This window comes from Aphelocoma coerulescens, chromosome 1, assembly GCF_041296385.1.
Source record: "Aphelocoma coerulescens isolate FSJ_1873_10779 chromosome 1, UR_Acoe_1.0, whole genome shotgun sequence".
In the NCBI taxonomy this organism is placed as follows: Eukaryota; Metazoa; Chordata; class Aves; order Passeriformes; family Corvidae; genus Aphelocoma; species Aphelocoma coerulescens.
The window spans coordinates 28,921,575-28,945,264 of record NC_091013.1 but is presented as its reverse complement, the minus strand read 5'-3'; the positions used below and the strand labels follow the sequence as shown (position 1 = coordinate 28,945,264).

The 23,690-nt window shown below is 42.0% G+C and overlaps 1 protein-coding gene across 13 annotated transcripts in view; it reads right to left on the bottom strand.

Moving 5' to 3' along the window:
- FHL2 (four and a half LIM domains 2) overlaps positions 1 to 23,690 on the bottom strand; it is a 61,753-nt gene that overhangs the window by 17,829 nt on the left and 20,234 nt on the right. The window contains exons 1-2 of one of the 13 annotated variants that reach the window (XM_069005154.1): positions 17,008 to 17,050; positions 16,632 to 16,733 (exon numbers count right to left, since the gene is read on the bottom strand). The exons of 8 other annotated variants lie outside the window; for them this stretch is intronic. Coding sequence is in view for 1 of the 5 variants with exons in the window: in XM_069005146.1 (XP_068861247.1) it covers positions 8,239 to 8,292 (54 nt within the window). In the remaining 4 variants the exon portion in view is untranslated. Of the gene's footprint in view, positions 1 to 6,434; positions 6,606 to 8,238; positions 8,355 to 16,631; positions 16,734 to 17,007; positions 17,051 to 19,718; positions 19,814 to 23,690 lie in introns of those variants that run through there. 4 more of the 13 variants (XM_069005174.1, XM_069005191.1, XM_069005146.1 and 1 more) reach the window with 4 other exon arrangements.

Genomic DNA, 23,690 nt, shown 5'->3' with positions numbered 1-23,690 from the left:
TATTTCTCTTCCCCTGAGGAAGGAAGATTTGTGTCTGGCAACTCCAGTGACATGAGCCATGCAGATCTAGAGCATTTGGAAACAATTTATGTTAATGCTCCAAAGGCTGAAATGCAAAGATTTATTTACAACCATGAACTGACGGTTCAAACTCTGCTGGTCTTTCTGGCAAGAGGTGATTTTTCCCCTGTAACTTAGCTGCTCTTACCACATTCATTATCTGTCATCTTGTTGCAGCAACAGGAAGACACTCCTGGAAGACCTAACCCTCTTTTGAAACCAGACCATAAGGCCATGCAAGGGGAAAAAGGGGAAATCTAATTTTATTTCTTTTTAATTTACTTTGGAAAAATAAGAGATGACCATTTTCTTGTAGTACTGATGAGAGGTGGGGGAAAGTTATATATGGTTGGAATTCACCTGAACCCCAGCATGAGAAAGTTAGCTGGTGTAGATACACATCACCAACACCCAAAGCACTCCTATGTGTTTAGATTTACAAAACCACATTAAGGGCTGGTAGCCCTCTTTGTTTGGCTGTCCAGGTGTATCTTATCCTCTTCATCATGGAATGAGTGCCCACAAACACTGTCATGATGGAGCAAAGGAAACCTGTGTGCTTGGAGGTCCTGCTGGCAATAGGACCCTGATGCTCTGAGTTGCTCGGAGCTGTGACCCTTTAGCAGCGGCTCCTGGCCACGGGGAGCCAAGCCAGCTGATGCACAAAAGGCAGGTCTCCCTCCAGGGGCTACAGAAGGACATTTGCTGCCTTACACTAAGGCTGGCCAATGAAAAGACTAGCCAGGCTGTGAGGGACAACTGATCTGGCGTTAATGCCCAGCTTGTAAATGAGACAGGGATGCTTAGGCAGATGTAGCTGCACTCCTTCTCCTTTAAATTTTTAAACTGAGAAGAAAGCAGAAGCCTTTTTCTCTTGCTGCTGCTATGGAAGAGCAATCCTGAAGTAAGCACATCAAAAGAATTTGACACTCTGTCTTCAAGAAAACAAGACCCTTATGATATGTCATTTCTCTCCCAGAACAGCCCTGTTAACAAGCCCAGAGCGCTTACCAGTGTCCACATAAAGATTAGGATATAAGTACTCAGTTACAGAGGTGTTCATAGCTGTTTCTTAAGCTCAGAGTAGATATTCACAGATGTCTTAGAAGCTCTTCAGCAAAAGCCAGGAAAATTTGCTTTAATGCTTGAAAATAATAGTAATAATAACAACAAAAAAACAATAAAAAATTGACCCCAAGTAAAATATCCCAGTTATGCCTTTAGATGCTAAATTTTAAGAGCTATTCAAAGAAAAAAAGTTTAATTTTTAATAAAGTTACCTTACACTATTCTTCAAAATTATGTTTGGATTTTTCCAAGGACTCACCTTCTTTGGAAATGGCTGACTTATTTTGCGTATGGTATAACATTCTGATCTCTTTTTTGAGGTTTTTTAATCTCTTTAGAGCATTTTTCTGACCAGACAGACTGCATTAACATCTGCAGGTAACCAAAGCACACCCGGTTCCTGTCTGGATTGCCCAGTCAGCCTATCATGAATTGGAAAGTGGATAGTGTGCTGGTTAAGATTGTATTCCTTCGCAGAACATAAATAATAAAAAAACCCTAACAGAAAATGTTTCTTGTGTGGAAAGGCCCCTCATGCATCTGGCTAAAGTAATCCCAGTTGTAGTAGTGGAGAAGGAACACTCCACTTGTGGTTTCTGTGTGGTTTATTGTGTTTGGCAGTCAAAAAAAATCTGCTCCAGTCTAGAGCCAGCCACACCAGCAGAGGTAGAGCAAGAACCAGTGGTAATACCTACAAATGCCACAGAAGAACTGAGCTCTGACACTTTGAAATTGTACCCCACGGAGTTTACTCTATGGTGATCTTAGGTTGATATTGAAATGACTGGAGGATATATGGTCTTACCAATATTCCTACACATATTTCAATTACAAAAGGAGCCTATTGAAATAACATGCAGCATGATTTAAATCTGCCACAGCAAGGAAGAGCACAGTTCAAGTGGAAAGGCTTGCTCTTATTTTCTGTTTTAAAGCCTTTTGAAATTGCTGTCCTCCTTCTTTCTCTTTCAGAATAAGCAAATACTTGCTCAAAGGAAAGGTTGAGTACTTGATACTGCTTAAGCATAAAAATTCATATTTCTAATAAGAACATTTAAGTAGATAAGAGAAAATGATAGAGGAGAAAAATATTATAAGATTAATAAACCTTATTATTATTTCTGGCACTATCCTGCAAAAGTAGTGTATAAGCTAAATGTCTGCAGACACGAAACTACAACAAGGGTTTGTTTTTCCAGAAAAGGATTGCTTTCTCTTATTGACAGGAACACTGCTAATCTCAGAGAAATTAGACTTTAAGATAAAAATACCCAGAAATGCCATGTGCTACCATTCAGTCATGTTTCCAAATTTTTCTGTATTTTTGAAATCCCGTGTACTACAACCCAGGGCACAAAACCAGAACAGTGTCCCAAATAGCCTGTGTTTCCTTCTTTATAGAAAGGATAGAAGAAAAGCTGGGACGACTCTGTGGAAGAAGAATGCTTTATTATTTGTTCTGGCCTCTAGCAGCTTAGCTCTGGCTCTGTTTGCTGAGGTAAGACCACAAAGCCCCCTTGTGTCTAAGATAATTGGCACGCGTGGTTTGGGGGATCAGTTAATGTATGTCTGCTGTGGCAGTGAATGCCTCAGGGCATTTGGAGCTATCCAAACTTCCCTGCTGCCATGCCCATGGCCTTCCAAAACATGACAAAGGAGGCTATGTAAACCTTGGGGGGCACCCATTCAGCTGGGCACATCTTAGAAAACCAGATTGATTGTACCTGGGTGGAACCAGTTTAGCCCAGTTTTTGGGGGGTTTGTGGCTGGAGACTGGACACAGAGAGCAGAGAGAACATCCACTAAGGTTGAGCCAAACTGCCTCTGGTGTGTGGGAGCTACAGAACAAAGCACAGAAGGACATAGAGAGCCTGGTGACAGGGACATAGGAAATCTTTTTGTGGGCAAGATTCTTTCTAACTGAAGAAGGAAGATGTTGAATCTACCATGGAGAGCTGCACGCTCTAAATCTCAAGAGTGCTTCAGAGCAAAGACAAAATACATCTATGTGAAAGCTTACAGGTATTTAATGGCTTTATGCCATTTGCTGCTTTTATTATGCAAGATGAAGTGAAGAAGCAGTGGTGGGTTTTGAGCCCTTACACTTGTGCTTGCCAAGGGTCTAGAACTAACTCACACCATCAGAGTGATACCTTAGACCTTTCTCTTGAGTGGCTGATATATTTGAAACTTTAAATTCAAACATTTCCTGTAAAAGGGAGCATCGAATATGCTTATGTCAGTGTTATGCTCACCTGCATTCCTCTTGCAGCGTATTATTACATGTACAGTAACCATTCAACCTCCTAGTTTATATAATCCAGTACAAAACAGAGGGGTATGTGAAAAGGAACAAAATTAACTTTTTCACCTGGCATGGGTATTTTGATGTTCATCCTTAGAAGAAGGCTCTAGTGGTTTACAATCAAATTCTGTCTATATATAGCTAATTAATATTGTTGAAATGTTAATGCTTCAGTGGCTGTCAATGTATCCAAGATTTATTTTCATGAAACCTGTCATTACCCTGCCATTTCACACTCTCACTTGGGGTGAATCTGCATCACAAATAACTATGCATATGTAAATGAAACATTAAAATTACACTATTAGAATTAATCAGTCTAAAAATGCAAATTATGAGATTCCCCCAGTCTCTGAAGCAGTACCCAAGTGAGGGAAGATGATTCCCTACAACACTACACCATTCAGAGTTTGTCCAGAGATGCTCAGGACAGATTTATCCATCAGAGAAACATGAATGAGACTTAGACCTGAATGTCCCTGGTCCATGGGGACCTTGAAAGAGCGTGAGCATGCTGGCCAGCAGCAACAGGCATTGCTTGTGGCTGATGGTGTTAACACATATCTGACCCTTAACTCTGAATGTCCTGGCCCCTGTGAGATAAGGCAAGGCAGGGAGGTGAGGACATCAGCAGGTAACACATTGCTTGGCTCTGAGGCTCAGGGCTCAGTGCCCCAGAGAACTGAGCCAGGAGTCCCTCCAATGCCCTGGAGAACTGAGCTGGGGGTCCCTTGAGCATATAGGTCTTTGCAGCCTGTCTCATCCCTTTCTTTTGGGATGAAAGCTTGTGTTTGCAGAGCAGTGCAGCAGAAACTGCCACTAACCCTTACAACTGTAGGACTTCTACTTTGTCACCAATGTTTTGGGTTTGCTTTTTTTTTTTTGATTCTGACATTCCAAGCGTGATGGAATCCTGGCAGACTGTGCTGTGTGTGATCAAAGGAGTTGTCTGATCTCTTTTCTAATGGTGTGCCATCTGGGAGAGCTAATGTCTGTATGGACAGGAAAGATTTCAGGCAAAGTGCTGTCCCTAGACTTCTCTAAGAAATGGGAAACAGATCATTATTTGTACCTGAGTACTTCAGTTGGGAATCACCATTACATGCTCTTCACGGTAGGAACTTCACATGGCCAAACAATATTTGACACAATATAGCCACTGCTGTGAGATAACAGTGATTTCACAAAAGCTAGTAATATTTTCCTGTAAATCCAAACCACCTGGAAGTGACTATTTGGTCCCTTGGGAGCACATTTGGCAGAATGGTGAGAACCAAAAGTAACTATATTTTATCCCAGCACTTTAGCCTTTGGGCTTTTCCAAAAGACCACAAGAACTGGTCCATCCCCTAGCCTCAAGCGTGCTAGTTAGATGGAGATGTCATATGGGAACCCCAGGTAACTTTTACGCTTTGATTTCTCAACAACATAATTTTGTATTTTCAGCTGCCCCACTCACCTCAACCACATGTTGGTTCACAAGCCAGAGATCATTTTGCCCTGTGGCTAGGATAAACTATAGTTTTATTAATGCTCTGGTCAGATTTTGATAGTAATGCTATTGGTGCATCAGGAACTGAGTTTTCAATATAGCAACTCAGATGCTTTAAAAAAAAATTTCTTCATATGTGACCAAGAATTGGTCAGGTTCTATTTAAAAAAGCAATCTTTAGAATCCATCCTTTCCTAGGTGGATCTACAGGTGCACAAAACAGACATAAATTTTTGTAAAATAAACAAATACAGACCTTTTTTTTTGCCTTCCATATCCAAATGCCTGAAGCAATCATTTTCAAAGTTTACTATCTGGCTGATATAAGGCACAAAAGATTTTGGCCAGAAAGCTGGGAGTCCTGTAAATTTATGAACTGATGAAAATAGGGTTCACAGCAGAAACCCAGAGACAGCCTTAACTGTAGCATTCTTTCACATTTGGATGCATTTGTCTATCTAATAACACAGCCTTATGTTGGTTCCTTTTAGAACAATTCCTATTCAAGCCAACATATAAATACGCATAGCCATCAATAAAGGTTACAGCTATTGACCCTGGCAATCTGTGTCAATTAGCAATCTCAGTTAATATACCTCCAGATTGGAGTCAGGGGAGTAGCAATCACAGACCGACTGACTTGCTCCTATATATATTTTTGTAAGGTTTGCTGTCTCATGACTGTGTGTGTCTCTGTACACAGCAAAGCTGAAATATGCAGGTATCTGGTCAACCAAATAAAAGCCATATCCCTTGGGGGAAGCAGAAAGTTTGGAACAGCCATCAACGCAGACAATGAAAGTTAGTATTTCCTTTATTATGTACACAGAGAAATCCACCTTAGCATACAGTAAGGACTGGGTTATTGTGGCTGCACACACATGCACACAGAAAGAAGCACAGAAAGAAGGAATGCAGAGCTATTAATTGGGATTTGTATTCTAATTTATTCTCTCCATATAAAAAGAAGAAATGCGATGCTGATGGCTCCCCGTTTCTCCCATACACAATCTGTCCACACTGTTTGCCTGCAAAGAGGAAAGGCTACCTTTGTTTCATTTGCATCTGCTCTTGCTACAGTACAAAAATGCTCCTTTGTTGAGCTCTGCAGCAGGAGTGCACGGAGGTGTAAGGAATCTAAGACCCCATCTTCTGCTTTTTATCACTTCCCCAGTGGATTACACACACAGCACAATACAGTCATTAAAAATAGTTACACATGAAAAGACCCAGCTCCTCATCAGCTCGCTGATGTGTCACTTTACTGACGGACATGCAGCAGTAATTGCTGTGATAAGAAATTTGTCGTTCTCTCCTCTTCACAGCCCTCCCCGAGCACTCAGGAGAAAGGGGGACCAGCAATCTCTCTGCTTGCACCCTTCCCCAACAACCCACTGGGGCATTAAACAACCCTTTCCTCCTCTCTGCACCCTTTGTTTAAAGCGACACCTCCAAAGATATGTTCTGTGGGTAGTGGGAGGGAAGGGGAAAAAAGGGATATTTACTTACAGAGCAGCAGCGGGCAGTTAATGCCACCTCCTGGACCGGGGACAGGGGGTCACATCCATTAACAAATGTGCAAAGAGCACACTGGCCTGCTTGCAGCGGAGAGCTGTACAGCCAGCTGGGGCTTTCTGCTGCCTGCAAAGAGCGGCTCTGCCGATTCCAGCTCTGCAGTCAGTGTTGTGTGGAAAGAGACTGCTGCCTTCCCCAGCCTAGTGAAACCCCTCGCTATCATTTTACCATATAAGGAGACAAAAGCATCTGAGACTCTCATTCTTTGAAGCGCTCTGCAGCTGGCATTCAACACTTTTCTCTATTCCAAGGGTGTCAATACTTCCCCCTCCTAAACATCTTGTCGTTTTTGGCCCCCTTCCTAAAATAAGGCTCCATCTCCCCTCCTCCAGCCTTTGTTTCTCTAAACCCCTGATGCTTATTAATAACATGGCTTTGCTAAATCCAAGAGCTCGCTCTTTACCGGAGAGGTTTTACAGCAACTCAAACCCAAGCATTTGTAAGGCTCTTCACCTGGCTGAGAGAATAAAGTCCTTGGTTAAAATTGGTATGAGGTTTTATTTGTTTTGGTCATTTTTCCTGCTTAGTGTCTTGCCAAAGAAGAGTGAAACAGCCTGTCTCTCTTCTCCTTTGTGGAGAGGTGCACATTTTTACAAAGACCAAGCGTGCGGGCATTCTTTTACGAGCATTCAGACCCCAGCCTAGTTTCTCTCCACCCTTATTTCTTGCCAAGCTCCCTCATAATCAGGAGGAAAACGAAAAAAAGCAGGGGAAATCAATGAAACCAAAACCATCCATCTTTGTGTAAGAGAAAGCCAAAGGAACAGATTGTCTCAGCACATGCTCAGTAGCCAGTCGAGAGCCCTGTCAGTGTGCACATGGTGGGAAGAGGGGGAACTATTAATCCCACTATAACCAGGAACTACTTCTTCTGCTACAAAATCCAATTTCATCTATCAACCATTCTAGCAGAAACACATTCTGCTAATCAAAACAGTGAGGGTCCTGGGAAGCCTCCCGGAGGGAAGAATTTGGATCAGAAGCTCATGGGAGATGTCTGCTCTCTGCAGCTTGAGGGGTAGGCTGGGAAGGCATTTTGGGGTAATTTCTTCAGTAATGACTGATGCTTGCCAAAGGGAGGAGCTTTAGTATGAATGCTTTCAACCTTAAGGAAAACCAGAAGGATAAAAATGTAAAGCCCATTATCTCGAGACAGTCTTGCTGTTGCTTTGCATCCAGAAGATGCCAGATGGTCCAGTTTTGGACACTGGGTTCTGACACGTGCCTGAGCAGTGGTGTAGATGTACACGTGGGTTAGATAAGGGTTTCTCCTGCAAAACAAACTTATGCCAGAACCCTGACCTGTACTTGCTGTCCTCTTATGCATCCAAATGTAGTCAGATTTGGAATGGGGGTGAAATGTGTTAGTTGGTCTCAGTGCTACTTCAAATCTAGGAAAGCACAGAATAAAATGGTGGAAAAGGGCCATTCTTAGTTCTTCTATCAGAAGCTAAATCTCCTTTACAGATGTGAGTAATTTTGATGATCAGCAATGATCCGTTTGTCAGCTGATCCAGCCTTTGCTGTTGAGTTTTCAAAACACAGGCATCATACCCTGGAGGACTGACAATGGGCATAGAGGATTAAGGATGCCATGACAATTAAATCTTATTTAAATCAAAGCTGCTGCACTCCCCAGCCATGTGGGGAGTCCCCAGCTCTTCCCTTGTATTTGCAGTGGCACTGTAAAATGAATTAAACCAGAGAGTAAACAATTTTCACTGAACCCATGGGCTACCTTGGAGCTGCACCTGTATCTTGGGAAAGCTACTGGTTGGATTTCCAGTCCCATCAGTGACTTGCTAGATGCCCTTGGATGAGACTTTTCATCTTTCTGTTCTTTAGCTTCACCATCTGTAAATATAAAGCTCAGGGCAGCCAAACGCATGTGTAGGTTGTTAACAAATTTACAAAGGACTAGTTAGAGCATAAACATAATAGGAGTAATAGTTTCTTTCTTTTAGATTAAACTATTGCAACAACGATCATTTATTTCCGTCTTAGTTGCTGTTCTTACCTCAGCTCTGATTTAGTAGTGCACATTAAAGAGAAAGAAGGTCTTGAAGGTGATTAGAATTGGGATATTTGATTCAGTTTATTTCCAAACTTTTCTAAACAAACTAAATATTTTGAATGTGTTAATTGATTTTTTTTAAATTTCCATGATATTTTTATTTCCCCATCTGTCCATTGACAGCTACTGCAGCAAGTCTGACAGGAATTTTTTGATGATCCCTGTGGTCATACAAGACAAGTGTGTTCACAGTTACAAGTTTAAATATATACTGGCTCCATCTGAAGTGATTTAGTTTATCTATTGCAGCTCTGGGTTGACTTAGGGGAGCTAAGGTAATTTTTGCCTAATTTAATATAACACCTCTGATTCCGTGAAGGCAGAAGAGCCTCTGCCAATTTACAACCCATTGATTTGTGGGCTCAATATGGGACGACACTCAGCAGCTACATCAAGATTGTGTGGAGCTGTGGAAGGGATGAGGAAGGTTACCAGACAGCTTCCCTCATCCCAAGATGAGGTGTATGCACTCCACCAAACACTGCTAGGGAAGGTACAGGGAATATCAGACCTCTTACCCTCCTTCAGTACCACTCACTCCACGTTTTAGCTGGCAAATAAATATTCATCAGTGATTGGCAGCAGCCCCCAGCCCCTTTCCCATCAGAATCAAATCCAACAGGTGTGGGTGGGTGGGAGAGCCCCAAATTTAATTAATTTTCAGAGATATGGGGAGGAAAGGGCAGGGGTCCTTTCACTAACAAATTTATTATGTAACCCACTTCTTATTTTTCCATATATATATATATATATATATATATATAATATTTTGTTTTTACTGCATTGGTTCTCTGATGAACCCAGCAGAGATCAGGCATCTTCAAGGCTTCAGAGGAGTCAATGCAATGAAAACAGGGGCAGTGCTTCCAATAGGGGGCTTAAATTAAGAGTGGAAATGCAAGTACCATACAGCGATTTAGAAGCTTATCCTATGGTTTATATTTTCCTCATGTACATAACATTTACATAGCATATATTGCTTGTTCTTCAGTGGTCTGTGTGTTTAACAGGTTAATTCTGTGTGTAGAATGCTGTACCTCTATATGGGAAAAAAGGTGGAAATATTATCCTTCTCATAGCAGGACTTCTCAGTGATTTTACTAAGCGTTCATAAGTCTCACTTCAGCTACTGGGCTGATGCTGGAATAACTATAATTTCAGCACTTATCTCCTTTTCTGTCTGAAAAGAATGAACTAAAAAAAGTGGTGGAAAGAGACAGCTGGAAGTGGAATATCTCCATTTCCCCCGGTCTGAGACACAGAGAAATACAATGTCTCTGAGAGAGCAGGGGAGAGGAAAATATACACTTTTAGGTTTGAAAATGGCTAAGCTACTGGTTGATTCCTTACTCCACCAATTTATCCTGGAAACTGTTAAGTTACTTTATCAGAATTGAACTAATCTCCTTTTTGATGCTTGAATCTCTATAATACAAGCTTCAATTGAATATGAGAGGGTGCATTTAGGAGAGCTGCTATTTTTGGCACTACCACTTAGGAAGTAGTGTAGACTAGTGCAGATGTTGCAATTTAGTTCATTAAACCTAAAATAACAGCCAGGCAATATTAAATTTTCCTGAAATTTCATTCTCATAAGATGGCCACACATATGTATTTTTCCCAAGATTATGACGAATATACAAAGGATAAAAAGGTTTCTTCAGCATGCATTTTCTTTCCCAATTCAGTCTCCAAGTCACAAGGCTTTTTGAAATATTCTGACCTTCCTTTCATCCCCTAGGTGACTTGAACCTCAAGTAGAAAGACACATCAGGTAAGAAATACCAAGGTTTCACAGATTCTGATGAGGGAATTACAGACATCTTTGGACAATCCATTAAAATCACCCCAGCCAAGGCAGATAGAGAAAGTCTGGCTGCTTTGGGATGATTCAAGACTTATATTGTTTATGTTTAGCCTAAATCAATGTGGAAACATTAGTGGTTTAGAAGCTCCAATCTAATCTGTAAAAAAGAATACTTCCACGTTTACTTTATTAATATGTTTGAAGAATTTTCGCGTACAGTGTTAAACAATTTTCTACAGTAATTTAGAGAAAGGTGCCATGGTTCAGTATCATCAAAGACCTTCTGTTTTTTAAAGGAAAAGCTATCTTTAGAAGGATAATATGATGCTATGTGATAAGACAGATGATTGAGACTCAAATCCAAGTGTGTCTCTGTGACAGCATGGTCTGGGATGGAGCCGAAAGCATTTTAGACCATTATGGTCAGTTTGGACAAAGATTTCATTACATTTTTAAAGTTAGTCAGGACTTTCAATCCAGTTAGTCCCAGTTTCATTCAGAGAAATCTATCTCCTAAAAGAGACGTCCCAAAGTGAATGTGGCAGTGAGACACTGGTCACCATGGGGTCTGTCCCTTTCTGTGTAATTGCTACCATGACCTGCTCTCTGTGGAAAATTGAGATGTAAGAGAGGGTTTGCAATGGATGACCCAGGCAAAAACACAGCTGTGTCCCTTTTTCTGCTGCTTTCATCTCTCCCAGCTGAGTAGACAAACAGCTTTTATCACTGATGTGCAGAGGAACATAATTTGATCACAAAGGAGAAGTGTAGTGGTGCTTGATAAAGAAGCAGACAGAATACCAGAAGACACTTCAGGGATCAGCCCAGCATTTAAAGGAATGGTATCTGCTAAGGAAAATCCCTCTTGTTGACAGCTGAGTTTCCAACAGCTTGGAAAGCTGAGACACCATGTTACAGGACTGGCAGGTCTGTCACTGGACAAGCAACATTGTCAGACAATCCATCCCAGGACCTCATGGATTAAAAAAAAGCCATACAGACCATTGCAGGATAAAGGCAGCCCATCAAACAACTCCTTAAGCAGTAGCTGTCTGTACCATGTGGGGCAGCCACGCTGAACAGCCCTCACCAGGCTGAGAACTGCATGAAGAAGAAATAATGAAGAGTTAAAACACAGAGTGTGAAAGACAACAATTCTTATGAAATACAGTCTTTCCCTCTACTTTCCCTAGCATCCTTTCTCCTTTTTTCCCCTTACTAAGGAACAGATAGTGCCTTTAATTTTAAGGAAACTAGAGTGAAACATTTTGGTCCTTGCCATCTTCACATTCCTTCCGATTCTAAGTGTTTGTTAAACTCAGCTCCATAATTTTTTCGGTAGAGATGTTGGTGGCATGTCTTCAGAAGTGCTTTGGGATAGAGAGATGACCCCCAACAACAGATGAGGGGTCTTCAGATGATTCTAAATGATGGTAGAGCAGAGACCTATGCATAGGTCTATGTTGCTTCTTTCCACTGGATTCAACTTGACTGCCAAGTGGGCCCTGAATGTGACAGACAGGAAGAGACTTTTGGGTTTCCTACTCCTGCAGATGGAATCTGGGATGTCAAATTACTACAGACGTTGCAGTAATTGCTGGTCTTCTGAGCTGGCAAATATTACCCCTTAATTTAAGATTTATTAATTTCAGTATAATCATGATTTATTATTCCGTGTTCCAGACGCATGAAACAAACACACTGTGATTGTTCCAAGAAACTAATCACTCTGTGTTTCTGACAGCACCAGAGACTTGCTATTATGTAAAAAATAGCTCACATTCCCTGTGGTGCTCCCAGCAGCACGCTTAAGCATTTTTAGGCAAAATCCCCTTTCCATAGTCCTCCCCCCTCTCACTGCCCCACTGCTCATGGCTTTTTCTCCAAAACCTTACTTCTGTGTGTATAATTTGCTTCTGCTCCTCTTAGCTCTTTTTTCTGCCTGCATCCCTGATATCTCTTATGACCCTCTGGAAATAACCAACAGCAACATTTGAGACTACCATTTCACTTTATCTGACAACCAGAGGCCTCGGGAACTTCTGAGCAAAGAGAGGTTCGAAAAACTGAGTAGTTGGCAGACATCGTAAGAACTTACCTCATTTCCAAGGCAGAAGTAACAATGTCTAACTCATTCCTGGCAAATCTAATTTGCCCTTAAGGATTAAAATTAGGACTCCACAACCTCTACAGATGAAGGAAGGAAGGGAGGAAGGGAGGAAGGTTGGTTCAGACTAAAGTTTTCAATCTAACATTCATGCCTATAAAGGATGAATAGTGCCAGGCAGAAATTGTCATTTGTAGCTATTCAGATCACACCACAGCAATATGAGAAACACTGAAAAAAGTGTTCCTCCAATTTGTTATGCTGCTCTTGGGAAGTGTCTTGGGAAGAAAGTGAGAAGAGAATGTAATGATATCTCTTCATAATACTCTGCCAGCCTCCAACAACTTTTGGCTTGGGGGTTTCTCAACCTGGAGGCAGTATCCATACTGAGTATCACTTTCATGAACTTGCAGTTCCCTCCTCATTGCCTCAAAGAAAATTCACAGTTTCTAGTAACAGATAGCTCTACTCTGTGCTGCTGAAGAACCATCTTCCTTGTGTTAATTTTGAACATATTACCTACTAGTTTCATCTGAGGCCTCCTAGGTCTTACCTTTGGAGATATAATGAACAACTGATCTTTATTCATGTGCTACAGGCTCTTCACATCTTTGTCAATCTTTATCAAATCTCCCCTCAGACATCTCTCCTAGGCCAGGGAGTCCCAGTCTACCTATTCAGTCTGTATAAAAGCTACTCCTCATGTCATATCAGTCCTCCTCAAACTTTTTCAATACAACAATTTAGTTTTTCAGGTGATGTGGCCAAAACTTTAACATTCAGTTTACTTTTTGGCTGCTTTTGACCAGTGTACGTTCTGTTGTTTTGGGTTTTTTTTGGTAAATCTATATAACCTCTAAACTTCACACCCTGGTAGACATCTCAGAACCATTACTTTACAGCTAAAGTTACATTTTCCCCCCACGTTCACTGTTTTATGCTCATCTACATTCACTTTAAGATGTTGTTCTAGTTCCCACTCATCCTGTTGCCTAAGATCCTTTTCTCTTATCCTGTTTCTCAGTCTTAGAAGAATTTCCGCTAATAATCTCTTATTAATCTCTTTAATGTAAAACCTGTCTTTCAATTGATTTTATGCAATACATGAAAATATCTTCCCTCTTATTCTATTACTGCTTAAGTGTTTTTAAGAGTGTGTGGTGAGGGCCCTTACTGAAGACATGGAAAAGGACAAATAGGCAGATGCTGTCAACTAGAGATCTCCTGTATCTCCATGCTGTTTATTGTCTTACAGGAACCCAACGGATTTGTAGAACATTATCTCACCTTACCAAGCTATATTGAATTTGTCCCAATGTATCATATTTACCCAGCTTCTCTACCCTGCATAGTGATTTCTACTAAATTTGTCATTCTTACCAGGCTCTATTTCTCCCATTTTCTTTTGGAAGCGTTTAAAAAGGCTGATGCTGTATTGGATACATTCAGGTGCTCAGTTCTAAGTCTGTTTTAAATAAGAGACCATGGACTATTATTATTTCAGCTAATTCATCCTTCAGTCCCTTTAGATCTGTTGGATGAACACCATCTGGTTCTAACATTTTCTTCCTATTCATTTTCTTTATTTGTTCCACACCTCTTCTACAGACACCAGCTTGAAATAGATCCTCTGACGATACACATAAGGAAGCATTCTGCTGCAGGAAGCTCTCCAAGTTCCTCACAATGAACACAGGAGCAAAAAAAGGAGATCATTTAGCCTTTTCTGTTACAGCCATCTCTTCCTCAAGGACTGGTTATCTGTTGGCCCCAACATTCCCCAAACCCTTTAACTTGCCTAATATTCAAAAGAAGCATACAGCTGCAAATCACTTCCCAGATTACTTCAGACTCATAATATTTTGATGTAAGTAGAAACAGTCACCCTCTCCAATCTGATCATGACTGGGGATATCCTATTTTGCAGAAAGACCCTTCTGTATGGCAACAATTATTTTTCTTCCCAACTACTGTTTGTATATATTACAGATAAACTGAGAGGGTCTGAGATGTAGGTTCAGACATATATTATGATTGAGTATATGAGCTTAGATTGTGCACTTTGAAGTAGGGTCCTTGCTGTTGATCCTCTTAGGCCTGTGCTTACTTTGAACCCTATAAATGCTCAGGCCCTTTAAATAATAGGATTAAAGTAATCATTTGGTTGCTGATGTGAATTTCATATCTAAAACCTCACATAGAGCTGAAAAAATATACCATCCATTGTCAGCCTGATAGGCATATGGATTGTGTTTGTCCCTGCCAAGTTTATATTCACATGACTGTCTAGTGGAGTTGCTGTCTTAATGCAAATGAAATTCAAATGTTGTGAGTAAAATGAAAGAAAGACTTGCAACAATGGCTTGTCTTGAAGATAAAGTGTCTCTTGCTGGATGATAAGTAATTTTTATGAATCATTAAAGAGGAGTCAGAACTCACATTATGAAGCAGTGCTAGTCCTTTTACTTATCCCTAATGTCTAAAAGTCCAGTGAGTCCCGGCTGGGTTGCTACAATGCAAATGCTTTACGTGACTGAGCACTGCCCATCTGTCTATCCCTGAAGAGCCTGTCCGCAATGATGCTGACTCTTCCTTATATCTAGAAGGATTTCCAGGAACCCAGACTCCTCATGTGCAAGGAAGAGTTTCTAACACTTGGATATCCAGAAAAAAATGTGGGGAAGGGGCTGGCTTGTCTGGCAGCAAACACAGCACTGGCAGACAGTGGGAACTTCACTTGCAGGAGAGGGCAGAGGAAGAGCTGTGAGGAAGGGAGCTGCTCTGCCTGAGTGACTACAGCACTTCCACAGCCATGTTCACACTGCTTCTTCTGCTGGCTTTCTCTGTGAGCATGCCCTGGACCCAGAGCTGTTTGCTCTTTCCTTTAGTAATCTGCAAATCCACCCTACATTTGCATTGGTGAACACAGGGTGAAAAGGCAGAAAGGAACCATGGCTGCCCTCAGATCTGGCCCTTAGAGGGCCCTTACTTCTCTTTTCTGAATTAGGAAAAAGTGCTACTTTTCTCCCCTTAAAGGATGTTGAGAGAAGAAATACTCGACAATGTGAAATGCAGGACACGTTAGCACGTAACACACAATGTGTTTAACCTGTGCTCAAGCAAATTCCTGAGTGGGGCTTACATGGTGGAGTTGAAAACTACAACAAACAGAGTTTGTCCTGAGAAATTCCTCTGTTTTATTGTTCTGTACCAAAAGTGCCGTGCTGTGTCTCTCTCTTTGAATCATAATTAGTGTTCTTAGCCCCGAGTGTCCCACTGCCTTCTACACCCAGCGTGGAGGCTGTGAGATGTGTTGCAATGGAAACCATGCATAGGAAATTAGGATATCCAGCCTTTAAAATATGGGATAAATAACAGAATAATGGGCTTCTGTGTGGTGGTATCTATGGCTTGCAGGTATTTCTGTGTTTTCATATGGTAATCTCTAGGCATGTTGGGCTTTGCTTCCTTAGCCACTGACTACCAAAAAGGAGCACTAGTCAATGCTGTCAATGCTTCCCTCCTTCAGAAAACATGCAAATTTCTAGGGAGGCTTTGGTGAAAATCTGCTTAGCTTGACAGGGAATATGCTGGTCTGAAAGCCCATTAGCTTTGCTTATGGAATGTCTGAGACAACTTCTGTCTCCACATATGTGCCCATTTTATTCTCATGACAAAGTACTTATTTTTCTTTCTAAAGGAGAGTTTTACTCTAATTTGTTGTGATATGGGAGTTCCACAGACACAGGAAAAAAAAGAATATTATAAAAGAGAACCTGTATAAGTGGCTTCATTAAAAATATTACTGAAAATATGAAGTGAAATTGAGGGAAATTTTTTTCTTCTAGCTCTTTCAGTTTCACTAATTCTTGGTAGCATGTCTTAACAGTAGCCATTATATCAACCTGCAGCCGAAACATTTTGAGTTTTATGGAGCTGATGGATCCCTTTGAAATATCTATGGTCGTCCTCCTTCCATGTTTGTCAGAGGGAGTTGGGCAAAACCAGGCAATATTGCTCCAGTTGCTTTCAGAAAAACTAGGACTCTGTGTAATATGACCTATTCTTCTCAAAGCTGATCAGTGTTAGATCATAAACATTGTTGAAACAGTGTGAGATTTATCAGCATGAAACTGTACTCACTGTGATATAAAGCCAAAGATAAAATATTGTAGTCAGTAATAATTCATCTCACTGAGAAACAACTGTGTCCGAGTGTCTGTGGTTTGGTTAGACAACCAACAGCTACAAAAAAGGAAAAAATGGTAAGAAAAAATATGAAAATGCACTTTTGTGGTACAAATTTACACAAATTTGTCACTATTAAAATTAGGAGGAAAAGAAAGAGATCTGAGTTTTTTTAAATAATCCATGGATGCTTCTGAGAGAACTCCCATTGATATCTGTGGGGCCACAATTTCACCCCCAAGTCAGTGTTCACAGTCACTTCCTTTTCTGGCTTTCTTCCTTGTAAAATAGCCTTTTACATTTTCTGTGTTAAGGAAGTGTTTGAACGAACCTTCCCCCTCACAGCCTCTTGCCAGCTGCAGTCAAAGGTCTGCCTTGTTCTGATGGCTTGCTGTTTGGAAGGGAAAAAGTAAAGTTATTCATACATTAATCATATTTTTAAATGCTAGGTAAGAACAAAGTATTATTGTTGGAAAGACTGCCTTTAGAATGGCTTCATTTTGGAAACAGGCTTTGGGTCTTTTTGTTGAATTTCACTTTTAAATTCAAATCCAGTGAAAAATCACAGCATTAGTATGTATGTTCCTGCATTTTATTCCAGCTAAAGACTTTTAGCCAACAGAGTTTTTTTAAAAAGCTAATGCTTTGCTGTACATGATTGGAATGCTGCTTCTGCTCCTTGTTTTTAAAAGGGAACACTGTCAATACACCAGTGGCTCCAGTACTTTAACACTAAGTGCCCAAACAGGATGATTTTCTTATTTTTATTGTTTTAGCGTGAGGCTTGGAAGATAGACAAAGAATTTGAGGACACGAGAAAATTTCTAGTATGCAAGAAGCAGGACTACTCTATTAAAAAATACCAGTTTTGTACATGTTTTCTTTACTGCACAATTTATTGTGCAAGCACATCAGTTTAGCTTAATAGAAAGATCTTGTAATATCCAGATGAGTGAAGGCAGCCGCCATGTCCACTGGTCCCGCTCTAAAACACTGCACTCTCTGGTGGGACACACTGCCTTTGAGCTCCAAGTAACTTAGGAAACTCATCTCACCAGTGCTGGGGGCCAGAAGATTGGAGCTCTGAGCAGATCTGACCAGACCATGGTGTAGTGGCAAAACGGTGACTGCTGGAGAACAGGGAGACGTGGATGTGCTGGCTGCAGTGTCTGGAGACATTAAAGCCTTCCAAGGCATCCATGTGGGGACTGTAAGTACCCATATAAGATAGGTGCATGTGCAGACAGTTTGGTATTTTATATTACTTCATTCTTCCACTTAAGTTGTGTGCTTTTCTTGACATGAAAGGTGGAGCAAACTTGTCCCTAAACACGTTGTCTCAGTGCCATCTACACTGTCACAGCCCCCACCAGCATAACCCTGGAAAGCTAAGCCAGACATGACGTATTACCTGAGCACATCAACCTTGGCAGTGAGCGCCCATCACTGGTGAGGCTGGATACATGGGGGCAACCTCAGAGCCCGTGTCTTTACTCAAACCACATAGGACACCAGGATGCTCCCAGGCACTGAGATTCAGTCAACCATGCTGGCTTGTTGATGAGATGCCATGTAGGGCTCTCCCCCTGGGCATGATCTAAGAGCAAATCCTATCCCTAGGACATGTTTTGGATGTATTCACTTGATTTCAGAGGCCAAGAGTGTGTAATGGCTTGGGCACAGCCCCAGGGCTGCATTTGCCACAGGAGCACTGCCAGGCACATTGTCATGGCAGAGCCCAAGGACCAGATCAAGCTGCTGCACCAATTGCACCTATGTAAACACCTACCTCTCATCTAAAGTCAGTGCATCTCCAGCAGCTTTAGACCAAGTAATCATCTACCCTTCTGCCTTTGAAATCCTAATGTAGGATCTGACCTCAATCCCAAACACTTTGAAGTGGGCAGTCCTTTCCTACAAGCACTGGCTTTGGGTCAGGTCTAAGGAGTTCTGCTCCTCAGGGTACCAGGGACCTGAGATCCTGTCAAAGCCGGTGAAGGATTCAGCATTTTGAAAAAACCTTTCTTTCATTTAATATCTTGAATAATGGAATAGCACACAAACTCTAGTAAAATCTGCGATAGCTTCTGCATTTAGGCTAAAAGTAAATTAATATTTCTTACCTTTTCGTCATATTTTGTGATCCTTGGATTTAAAAGCCTTTGGTTATAAGAATATTTATAATAAAAATGTATGTGTAAATGCATCCAAACAAGTGTATACACATGCATAAATAATCTTATTTTCCCTAAGAAGTGCTCTTTTATTGTCTTCATTTGAAATTTAATGCTCTCATGAGATGAGGTTAAAAGCAATTTAATGTTACAGTATCCTGATTATTGGCATTTGGCAGTTACTGCTAATGCTATTTTACAGGCTAGTTTTGATGGATTCCTGCTTTGACATCCAGTTATGATTCAGTGCTTTGCTTTCTTTTCCCTTTTCCCTCAGATGCTGTAATCCATAACAAGTAATTGTTTAAAATATGGAATCAGCAAGTATCGCCTGTAATTTTCCTTTTTTTCTTTCATGGCCACTAGGAAATGGTCTGAAAGAGGAAAAAAGAGTAAAATGTTCCTTCTGTCTGTCCTCTTTTTTTTCCACTATCTATTCATTTTCCAAACATTCAACATAAAGAAGAAAATGCTGATAGAGGGGAAAAAACTCCAAAAACTCATTAAAAGCTTTCTGCCTGAAGTAATTCGGTTTGCTATTCAAACCAGGGAAGTGTCTATAGTTAGATATGGCTGTGTTCCTTGAGAACATGAAGACATGACAGTGTATTACTAGTGAAGAAACTAAAGAGCAGCTGTTAGTTAGCACCTGGTTCCCAATAGCAGAATGAGAATACAAAGAGAGACTCTCTGTGTGTGCCTTGGCAGCAAGAAAGGAGCAAACGTCTTAAAGTCCACTCTTCCCCTGAGAAAGCAGCACTGCCCTCAAGATGTCTATGCAGAGCCCTGAGAAGTGATGGCAAATGGTAGTTGGAAAGGAAAAAAGGGCTCAAAAGACAGTGAAAATCAAAACAAGGCATTATCTTACCTTGCTGCAGGTCAGTGCTGCCTCTGCTCAGGAGCCTGTGGACGACAGAGGACAGGACACACTTGCCTCTTTATTGGATTGCCCAAACTATATGTTTCATAATTAGACAGTTGGGCATCCGTGCTTCTGGTGAGCTATAAATATAATATCTCCAAAGCAGCAGCCATGGGCAGGAGATAAGGACTGCAGCATCTCTGTGCTAACCAGCCTTTTAAGGCATCATGGCTAGAGCTACATGAGGGCCCCGATGGAAAGGGCTGTTGTGCTCTTGAGTAGTGCCAGCCCATCACTTTGCTGCATTTGGGAGTGCCTTCAGGAGGTGCTGCAAGAGACCCCAAGGAGATGGTGGTGCTTCAGGGCTCAATATTTTGGCTGAGATACGAGAAACTCTAATTTATTAATCAGATTATTTGTCAGCCCTTTGGGATTGACAGAAACACTTTAAGAAGTGCTGACTGCTCTGTGGATGTAACAAACTCTAACACCCCTTCATCTGTCTGTCTGTCCACTCCAGGTGTGCAGGCCTGTTGCAGGGTAGTTTGTGTCTTGTGTCCCGCCTTGATTTTGCCCTGCATGTCCTTGCACAGGAAGCTGTAGTGCCACCTCACTACAATAGACAGCAACTTTAGAGATTAGCCTGACATCACAAAGTAAGGCTGTGTTGTCAGCACAACTGTAGCTCAGTGGTGAATTTTCTCCCTTCCTGCTGCAAGGTAAGTGTGATGATGAGTGAAGGGGACACTTGTACGTGAAAAAAGCAAGAGGTTTGAGATGGAAAAAAACTCTTCCAGTAGCTCCCATGGGGAGAGTCTTGCTGGGTGTGGAGGAAAACCTGTCCAAGCAAGGCTCAGGGTAGAGGTGGGGTTACAACCTGCCTACCTCCTTGCCAGTATTGGGTCCATCTCTGCATTTCAGTGTACTTCTGCAGAGAAAGTTGTAGCAGAGCCATGGTCCTTGATACAAAGTTGAACTATTTCAAGGGGAGGAAAAGGAAAACCTCTTTAAGATGGGGAGATGAAGAAACAGCATCAGGTAGATTCTGCATGCAGGCAAATGGCTCTCCTTTCCACACCAGCATACTCATCTGAGGAATTACTGTGCTGTTGAACTGAGGCTGCCAGTTTTTCCTCCTCCTGGCTGAAGAAGCAGTACTTGATGAGGGATTAAATTTCTTTGCTGGATTTATTTATTACTTCCATGGTCCTGAAGAACACCTCATTCCCTTCATCTCCCTCTTTTCTCTCTTTTCTTCAGAGGTCTGTTTGAGCAATAGTCCTTAGGACTCCCACATTGTCTCTGAGCAGTTTGGGCAGCAAGTGTAGGTCAAGCTGCAGAGACTGGATACTAACACAAACTGTGTGCCAGGCTTTTTGGCATGACAAACTGATTTATGGTTTGACATGGAGCCCAGTCAGGTTTTATGGTTTTAACTCCAAACCAATGAGAAGTTGGTATCTGAGGCATTCATCCTAACATTAAAAAGCTCACAACAGCATGTCCTCAGCCTCTGCCAAGCAGCATGATTTGACAGCCTCAGTCAAGCCTCTGGGAGAAAACGACTTTCACACATCTCCTTTTATCCATGCAGAAATGCCTAGCTTCCAAGCACCGTGGATGAGGAGCATGGCCTAGAGACTTTGGTTAGGGAGATAAGAGAAATATCCCACAGATTCCTGGGGAAAGTATTGTTCCTCCTAGATCTAGTGCCTTTTGCCTCATGTTCCTTTAGCTACCATGTAAACAGTCCTTTCACATTTCCTAGAACAATAAACAGTTATGAAAAGCTGTTTAAGCAGCAAAAATGGGGTAGTTAAGGCATATGTTTGGACAGCTCTGGAAAGCCTCAACCTTTTCATGTTAGCCAATTTTTTTGTTTGCATGATTCAAAGGTCCGGCTGGTGTTGTAGAAACAACCTGGATAAATTATGGTTGTCCCCTGGCCCAGTCCAGGATGTTCTGAGCACTAATGTTTAATCCCCTGGTGTCAGCCTGGCTGCAGAACATATTTGGATCTGGTGTACACATCCAGCATCTAGGGACCAGCTTGGAATAAATGTTACCTTCCAGAACACTCAATCTAAAAACCTGAGAAGGTGGATTACAGATCTGCTAATGCAAACATTACTGCTTTTCCCTCTGCTAAGAGCAAACGTTCTCTAAAGCTGGTTACCCCACGTTGTCCCACTAGTGCCATTTTTGGGTGTTGCTTTACTCTTGAGGAGCCTCACCAGGGAAAGGACTCCTTGCAAGAGGATGCTGCCAAAAAGCTAAAGCATCAGCAACATGTCAGGCCTTGATCCTGTGCTCCTAGCAGCAGGTAACAGCTGAGCCACTTCCTTGAGATGGGCAGGGGAATGCCCCCACACTCAGGGCACCAGCACTTCCAAGGTACAGAAGGGTGGCAGGCTAACAGTAGAGGAGAGGTATTCCTGTGGATGTTGTCAGAAGCAGAGACATCTCCAGGTGTCCCAGCTATACAGAGGTATTGGAATTTAGCCTTTATGAAGAGGGATGGGGGCTGAGGCTCTCTATCCCAGAGCAGTGCTGGCATTGCTTGGCACAGGCCCCCTTGCCATTTCCATGGGGCAGTAGCCTTGCTGCTTCCATGACTAAGGCACAGGCAGGCAGCAAAGTGAGAATTTCAGCAGGTTCCCTACTCCAAGGCAGTGGGATGTGTGTGTACAAGAAGAGCTGCTTTACAATCACAGAATCATATAGGCTGGAAAAGACCTTTAAGATAGTTGAGTCCAAATGTGCTTTAGAAATGGAAAGGAAATGCTGCAAGCTGTAAAGCACAGCTCCTGTGGAAACCATACCAAGGTGCCACTAGCCATTCATTGCTCTGAGGTTAGAGCAATCCCTCACAATCAGGATTCACCCTGCTGTTCTTTGCAAGTCACAGAAGATGCCAGAGTCTGGGCACCCAAGAAGAACGTAAATGTTCAGGATAAGTTTAACAAACCAAAGTCTAACCAGAGTGCACTGGTACTGTCTTTACTAAAAGAAGAGCTCTACTAATAGATATCACAGGAGTTCATAGGAATCTGCCCTTGCTGTCCTGACATTTGTGTTCATGGCAGGTAGCACAGCGATTAAAACTGTGCAATGATGTTGTTGAGCCTTTAATCTAATTTGGGGGATTTAGAGGTGGGTTCTGTACATATGATATTGACTGCCAGAGACTTAGCAGCAGAGCCAGAGGGGAAGAGGGCACCTGTGGAGATTGTGCTGGTAATTAATATTTTGCAAACACTTCACACTCAGGTCTTCACAGTGAGGAAGATGGGATTAGCATTTGCTGTTATGAACAGGGGATTCATCTGTGTTACCAAGACAGCCACCTGTCTGCTTCTTCTAGCCCTTCACAGCCACAGGTCACACCAATGCCTTCCAAATTAGACACCTGCACATAAAACTGCACACCTAGCTCCCCCACACCTGGGGGAAGAGCATGCTCAAATGCCAGCCCCCACGGAAACCTGCCCACAGCTTTGGCCATCATCTGATATCTTCAGGCCTTCCCACACCTGTGAAAATGTTTGTGGCAGGCAGCATTTGGGCTCTAGCAGCATCAGGCTCAGGGATGCCAGTGACCTCCACATCCCTGGGGATGGGGAGTACCTGGAGGGTCCCAACCCCACGTCCCTCCTGGTGGGCATCTCTCCTCATGGACACCATTGTGCTCAGACTGTGGAGTACAGGTGAGATGTGGGTGCTTTCATATGAAGCAGCAAAGCATGGTGATTTCCAAGGGCCTCATCTCTGCCTGATTTCCCCTCCTGCCCTGTGTTTTGAGCATCCAAGAAGATGTCATTGCTGCATGATATGCTCAGGCTTGAGAGCAGGTTGAAACACTCGGAGCCCTGTGACCTGCATGTTTTCCATGAATGTTCTCATCAGCCATTCACCTCTCCCAGTTTTTGCCAATAAAAGCTGGCATTTGGTGTAAGCCAATCATCTGTGTGCTTTCTA